The 7,500-nt window shown below is 48.4% G+C and overlaps 1 protein-coding gene across 5 annotated transcripts in view; it reads right to left on the bottom strand.

Annotated features, from left to right (window-relative positions):
* LOC308152210 (protocadherin alpha-8-like) overlaps positions 1-7,500 on the bottom strand; it is a gene marked incomplete at both ends in the record, with an annotated part of 162,064 nt that overhangs the window by 10,723 nt on the left and 143,841 nt on the right. For all 5 annotated transcript variants that reach the window (XM_080525134.1, XM_080525130.1, XM_080525132.1 and 2 more), the window contains one exon: positions 3,201-3,289. In XM_080525134.1, coding sequence (XP_080381260.1) covers positions 3,201-3,289 — 89 coding nt within the window. The remainder of the gene's footprint in view (positions 1-3,200; positions 3,290-7,500) is intronic.

The following is a 7,500-nucleotide window of genomic DNA, read 5'->3' as shown; positions in this document are numbered from 1 at the left end:
TTAGTATAGTGTTCCTAATAAAGGGAGGCCCTACCCAGTATTAGTATAGTGAGTTCACACACACACACACACAGACACACACACTCCAGTCATCCCCTCATATTGCCCCCAACACTTAGCCAATCTCTCCCTGAACACAACTCCACCCCTCCCTCCCTGAACACAACTCCAACCCCCCCCCCCCCCACCCACTGAACACAGCTCCAACACCCCCCCCCCCCCCCCCCCACAATGAACACAGCTCCCCCCTCCATCTCGCTGCTCACAGCCCAGCGCTGTAACAACTCAGCCTGGACAGGAAATCGATTGCAGAGCGGAGGAGGCAGAGTGTGCATGTGTGTGTGTGCGTGCTTGTGTGTGTGTGTGTGTGTGTGTGTGTGTGTGTGCGCGAGTGTGCTTGTGTATGTGTGTGTGCATGCGCGTGCGCGTGCGTGTGTGTGTGCGTGATAGTGGATATGTTTGAGAGAGGAGACACAGTAGAGAGAGAGAGAGAGAGAGAGAGAGAGAGAGAGAGAGAGAGAGAGAGAGAGAGAGAGAGAGAGAGAGAGAGAGAGGGAGAGAGAGAGAGAGATGGAGAGAGAGAGAAGTGTGTGGGCAGTTTGTCAGGGCGCCCAACGCCTCCTGTCTATAACAGTGAGACAGCCAGGTCATCTCCACAGCCCTAATTACAACAAATTACCTTTTTATCTACTCAGTAATTGCACTGTCATCTCTCTCTCTCTCCCTCCCAACTCCCCCTCTCACTCCTCCATTTTCTCTATACCTTCAAGTCCTCTCACTCCCCCTACTTCTCTCTCTCTCTTCCCCTCCCTCCCTCCCTCAAAGCATGTCACGGTGGAGTTCCTCCCGACCCGAACACACGCTTGTCCCGTAAGATCGTGACCTTTCCTCAGACCTGGCCAGGTTGGATCTGCAGGGCATAATTAGTAGGATAATGAAGCACCGAGCAGCCGAACCTGCCTCAACACCCAGGTAACAGGACAGTGACAAGAGTCAACATGGATTACCATGACGATGAGGGACGAACGCAGGTTTAGAAAAAATAATCGTTCAATAAAAACTTGACACAGTGCTGCATCGCCAGTAGGGGAAGGGATTGAATGGAATGGAATGGAATGGAATTCAGCCTGAGAGAGAGAGACAGAGAGAGAGAGAATGAACGAGGGAGAATTAAAGAACGGGAGAGTATAATTGCGTTGTTGTATTCATCTCTACTGCGTGCCTATTCTCTTTGGTTCGGAGAGCTAAGCCCTTTGTAAACATCCTGATGTTAATCAGGTTAGGTTTAGGGCTCCTGTGTCTCTCTCTCTTTCTCTCTCTATCTCCCTCGCATTCTCTCTATCTGTCTCTGGATTGTTCTGTGCGGTCTGGTCTCTCTTCCTGTTACAGATAGCAATCTTCTCCCATATAACATGTGTCATTTCCTCTCTCAGTGGATGACCACAGCAAGCAGGCGTATGTGATGTGTCTCTCTCTCTCTCTCTCTCTCTCTCTTTCTATGCATCTCTCTCTCTCTCTCTCTCTCTTTCTATGCATCTCTCTCTCTCTTTCTCTCTCTCTCTCTCTCTACACTCCTCTCTTCCCACTGTGTCCTTACCCTCTCCCTTCCCTCTATGGCGGACCGCTCTCGACCAGGTGGGCATCAGGTCCATCAGGATGGTCGCGGGATCCTGTCCTGCCGCTCCCCCATTGACCACTGATGCCTCTACACGGAGACATCAGAGGATATCAGAGAACCTGCTCACTTATTATTTTTGGGGGTTTCTTTTTTTGTTCAAGGACACCTCTAAGCCTTGTTCCACAACGACTAAGAAAATGCCGTACCACGCCCCTGTGTCACAGCAAGACACACACACACCCCCGCCTAGCAGTCGAAGGGGAGGCCTCTCTTTCTCTGAGGCTGCTGTTTAAACCAAAAGACAAGGGGATCTTCTGCATTCTGCTGAATGGTTTTGTATCTTAAGTTAACTCTACTGTCCCCCCAACCGTTTACATTACATTTACATTTTAACCATTTAGCAGACGCTTTTCAGAGCATCCAAAGTGACTTACAATTAGAGATTACAGGGACAGTCTCCCTGGAGTAATTTAGGGCTAAGCGCCTTACTCAAGAGCACACTAGTGGTGGTGTTCCCCAGGTGGGATTTGAACTCATGACCTTCTGATCACCAGTCCAACTCACTATCCCGTAGATCACCACTATCCCACACATGCAGGCGCATTTGGTCCTAGACCACCACTACCCCACAAATGCAAGTTCTGCATGGGATACAGTGTACACCATTTATTTTGTGATTGTAACTATTGTACCTATTTTTTCAAAAGGTTTTTCAACTGCTGTGTTTATTTTTGGGGGGGTTTAGTACACCCCGGGTTATGATTGAAGGCGTGGACTTGGACACAGTAGCACTTTTTTAGTCCTTAGTGGTGGCTATGGGTTCTGTGGAGTTTTCTCTGGACGAACAGAGCATCTGTCATGATGTGGTGCTGTAAAAACGCTTCGTGTAATATTGATGACGGACTGATATTTCATTGGTAATGGTCAATGTGGGATGGACTGTGTCTTGTTAATCCGTTTATATGCGTGTGATGCGATGACAAAAACATTGGTTAATAAAAGTCAAAAAGTCTCTCCCTCTCTCTCATTCTCTCTCATTCTCTCTCTCTCTCATACACTCTCATACTCTCTCTCTCTCTCTCATACTCTCTCTTTCTCTCTCTCTCTCTCATACTCTCTCTCTCTCTCTCTCTCGCTTGTGTACTTGGTATGAATTAGACAGTCTGTCAAGTTATGCCTGGGTCAGACTGTCTTAGTGAGTGATTCATGGTTGGTCTAGATAGATGATGGTTGGTCATATTAATCTGGGTTAGTGTGTTCGCCTGGGTGTGTCTCTGCTTGGGTCTGTACAGTCTGTACAGAGGGTCAGCCTGAGAGGGTGTGTGAGGGTGTGTGAGGAGGTGTAAGGGTGTATGAGGCAGTGAGGGTGTGTGTGTGTGTGTGTGTGTGAGGGTGTGTCAGGGAGTGTGTGTGTGTGTGTGTGTGCGTGTGTGTGAGGGTGTGTCAGGGTGTGGGAGGGTATATGAGAGTGTGTTTGGGTGTGTGTGTGTGTGTGTGTGAGGTTGTGTGAGGGACTGAGGGTGTGTGTGTGTGTGTTTGTGTGTGTGTGTGTGTGTGTGTGTGTGTGTGTGTAGTCACTTACCTCCGGCTGCGCTGGACACGGTTGGCCAGTTCTGGACCAGAACCCCCTGGGCTCCCTGCATCACTGAGGACTCCTCCATGTGCACTGAGCTGGAACACACACACACACACACACACACACACACACACACACACACACACACACTGATTTAACTCACTGCCAAGAAATCTAAACACACACTCACCTGGATATGATACACAGTGTAAAACACACACATACACAAGAAGCAAAACACTTCCCACACAAAGAAGATACACACTTTAAACACAAATAATACACATTGTAATTCTCTTCTCATTCAACACACACATGGTTTAGAGAGAGTCTGGTGGTCTGGTATGTAGCAGAACCATAAGCTTCTGTGGACCCAATCCTCTCTGGATCAACATACTTCCTATAATGCAGAGCATTACTAAATTAAACCATGATGTGTGTGTGTGTGTGTGTGTGTGTGTGTGTGTGTGTGTGTGTGTGTCTATAGTGGTGGCTTAGGAAGGGGGTTCAACCAACTCCATCCCAGGAATGCCATCCTGGAATTAGGATTAAACACTTGTCACCCTACATATTCACATAACACTCTGTGGATTAGGGATTACAGATAGGTGCTTTTACATCCTCACACCCACCCCAGGGATTAACACCCCCACCCTCCTGTACTGAGTGCTGTGTGTTAAAACTGTGAGCATGGTGGCAAGCACGGCAAATTCAGAAACCTTATGCACACACACACACACACACACACACAGACACAGACACAGACAGACACAGACACAGACACAGACACACACAGACACACACACACACACACACACACACACAGAGAGACACACACAGAGAGACACACACAGAGACACACACACAGACACACATACACAGACACACATACACACACACACACACACACGCACTCTAAATGCCATCTATTGAAGCTTTTATTATGATTATGACATTTAATCATGTGAGATTCAGGTAGAATTCATGTCTCTTTTGAGATGACCTGCGTGTTTGTTGCGGTAACATCTCTCCTGTGAGGCCGTCCCCTTTCTATGTGTGGGATGCAGAGCTGTGGTTTGAGCTGCAGAGACACCATTATCTAGGCTTTTTTATTTCTTTTTTATTGTCTTATGGGAGAGAGAAGAGGACTACGGGTCACTGAAACACACTAGCAGAGCAAGTAATGTGGGAAGCAGTGTGTGTGTGTGTGTGTGTGTGTGTGCTATATGCAGACAATCCCTTGATAATAAATCACCCATATGGTTTAAGGCCGTGCTCTTCCTATCCTCTCTCAATCCCTGTTGCTCTGCTGTTCCATTGTTTTAATCCCCCTCTCCTCTCTTCCCTTTTGTCCCCGGCTGTAACAACTGGGTCTCTGTCAGTTTCAACTCTTACTGAGGTCAGGTGAGCTGAGATCACTCCCTACCATCAACCAGAAACCCTGATCTCTCCATCTCTCACACTCCATCCCTCTCTTTCTGTCCCTCTATCTTCATCCCTCTATCTCCACCCCTCCATCTCCATCCCTCCATCTCCATCCCTCTCGTTCTGTCCCTCTATCTTCATCCCTCTATCTCCACCCCTCCATCTCCATCCCTCCATCTCCATCCCTCTCGTTCTGTCCCTCTATCTTCATCCCTCCATCTCCATCCCCCTCTTTCCGGCTCTCTATCTTCATCCCTCTATCTCCATCCCTCCATCTCCATCAACTGACATCAGGGCGGTGGCATTCAGGAAGGTTCACCCCCAAGCTTTGCAGATCGCAGAAAATGTGACGCAGAGAGCTGGTATGATTGTTTACAATAACACCTTAGGAAGGCTCATCTGTTCTACATAATATGTTTCTATATTCATGTTCAAAACATTGTGTTCTGGTGAAACAAGCCCAGTCAATGAGTCATCGCCAATGATTTCTCTGGACTTGGAGGTGTCTGTGACTCACTGTCTTTGTGCTTTTTTTCCTGGAAGCTACCAGAAAATGCAGTTTAGTTTTTTTTTCTTCTGGGTTTGGTGAAGTAGAACAAATCAAATATTGAGAGAATACACAGAACAAAGAGAGAAATGGGGTGGTCGAGCAAATGAGAAAGTGGCAAGGAGAAAAATCGAGTGGGAGGGAGGAGGGAGGCTGCAGGATAGCCACCATTTTAGCTGCAATTCTCCTCCAATGCTCGACACTCAATCTGGCCCTCTCTGTGTGTGTGTGTGTGTGTGTGTGTGTGTGTGTGTGTGTGAGTGTGTGTGTATGTGTTATTGTGTGTGAGTGTATGTGTGTATGTGTGTGTTTGTGTGTGTGTGTATTTCTGTGTGTGTGTGTGTCCAAGGTCAAACAATCACAGCTTGGTCCCCATCCTCTCTTTGCTCTCCTCCTATCTCTCCCTCCCCCACCTCTTTTTATCTCTCCCTTCCCCCACCTCAATCTATCATTCTGTCCCTCTACCGTTGTATGCTCTGTTCACCCAGCGATTGTGTGTGTGTGTGTGTGTGTGTGTGTGTGTGCGCGCATGCGTCTGTGCGCATGCATGTGTGTGTGTGTGTGTGTGTGTGTGTGTGTTTGAGAGAGAGACAGAGAGAGAGAGGTCCACGTTCCTGTGTTCAGAGGTGAATAGTGATTTGGTGAGGGAGGCCATTTTAAGTGCTCTTATGAGCTGGTGTCATCGAGACGCCCTGTTACATTATTAATGGTGAACACGGGACTGAAAACATGCTTCTCTGCTAATGCCCCAGCTCAGTGTCTCTCAGTCTGTCTGTCTGTCTGTCTGTCTGTCTGTCTGTCTCCCTTTCAGTCAGTTTGTCCCCCTCTTTGCCTGCCTGCCTGTCTGTCTGCCTGCATGCCTGCCTGCCTGACTGTCTGCCTATCTACCTGCCTGCCTGCCTGCCTGCCTGCCTGCCTGCCTGCCTGCCTGTCTGCCGGACACAGACACAGTGTCTGTGTCTGTCATTGCAGAAATTCTAAACACCAAGCCATAGACATTCACTAGCCTCTAGCTAACCCATAGACATCCACTAGCCTCTAGCTAAGCAGGTTTCACAGGCTAATGCTAAACATGTCCAAACCATTACCTGGTTGGCCATGGTGCTTTGGGTATCGATTCTAAAATCTGCCAAAATGTTTCAAAGTGTAATAAATAGAGTATACATAGATACATAAAGGGCTCGGATTAGGAGGGAGGGGACATTGACATTAAAAGGCAGGGTGCTAAAGTGACGAGAGAGATTTAAAGCATTAGCATGATTTGCTGAAGCACATTAACTCTCATTAAACTCTGCTGTAATTATGAGGGAATCTGTGTAACACTAATGACACTCTGATGCTACATGCATCTGACACACACTCACACACACACACGCGCACACATGCATAGGCACACACACACACACATGCATAGGCACACACACACACACAAGCACGTGCACACACACACACACACACACACACACACACAAGCACACACTTTTGCACACTCATACACTGATCTACTTACAGTAAGTGATGCATGTTGACACAGTCAGCGAGCATTAGACCATGCATGGACATTGACACTAGAATACACATTATACCCACAGTATACCACCCCCCCCCCCCCCCCCACACACACACACACACACACACACAGTGTCCCTTGATGACCCATGTCTCTGAGCTCATACAGACAGACGCTGTTTACTGGAAGCTGTTTCTGTCACCTCTCATGTCCCTCATCACTGCCGCAATGCCGCCATAGCCGAGGGACAGAACACTGTGTGTGTGTGTGGTGTGTGTGTGTGTGTGTGGTGTGTGTGTGTGTGTGCGTGAGGGTCTAGCAGCAGATGACCTACTTCTGTTTTTCCCCAACGGAAGGACTGGTCAGCCAGTCATATCCCTCTGTTCTGAAATGGCCACTGTGCATCAAAGGACAGTGTGTGTATACAATATGTGTGTGCATATACAGTATGTGTGTGTGTGTGTGTGTTATTGAGTTATTGAGGGGCACTGGAAAATCGGTGGGCTGATCCCATCTGCGCCACTACACACACACACGCACGCACACACACACACACACACACACACACACACACACACACACACACACACACACACACACACACACACACACACACAGCTCGTTAAGCTGCTCGTACATTTGGCCCCATCATTAGAGTGACCCTGGTTTGGGGTAAGGCTCGGACGGTAAGGCTCGGACGATGCGAGACTCTAGCTAGTGGCCCAGTGGCTCATGGGTAATGTGATCCCCCGCGTCGTGGCTCTGCAGAGTTCTCCATGTCCCCCGCCGCCCACGGGGACGCGTTTCCACCTGACTACCCCCCC

Source organism: Nansenia antarctica (genome assembly GCF_963989245.1).
Source record: "Nansenia antarctica genome assembly, chromosome: 3".
Classification (NCBI taxonomy): Eukaryota; Metazoa; Chordata; class Actinopteri; order Argentiniformes; family Microstomatidae; genus Nansenia; species Nansenia antarctica.
The sequence above is the reverse complement of the archived record's forward strand: the minus strand, read 5'-3'. Positions and strand labels throughout refer to the sequence as shown.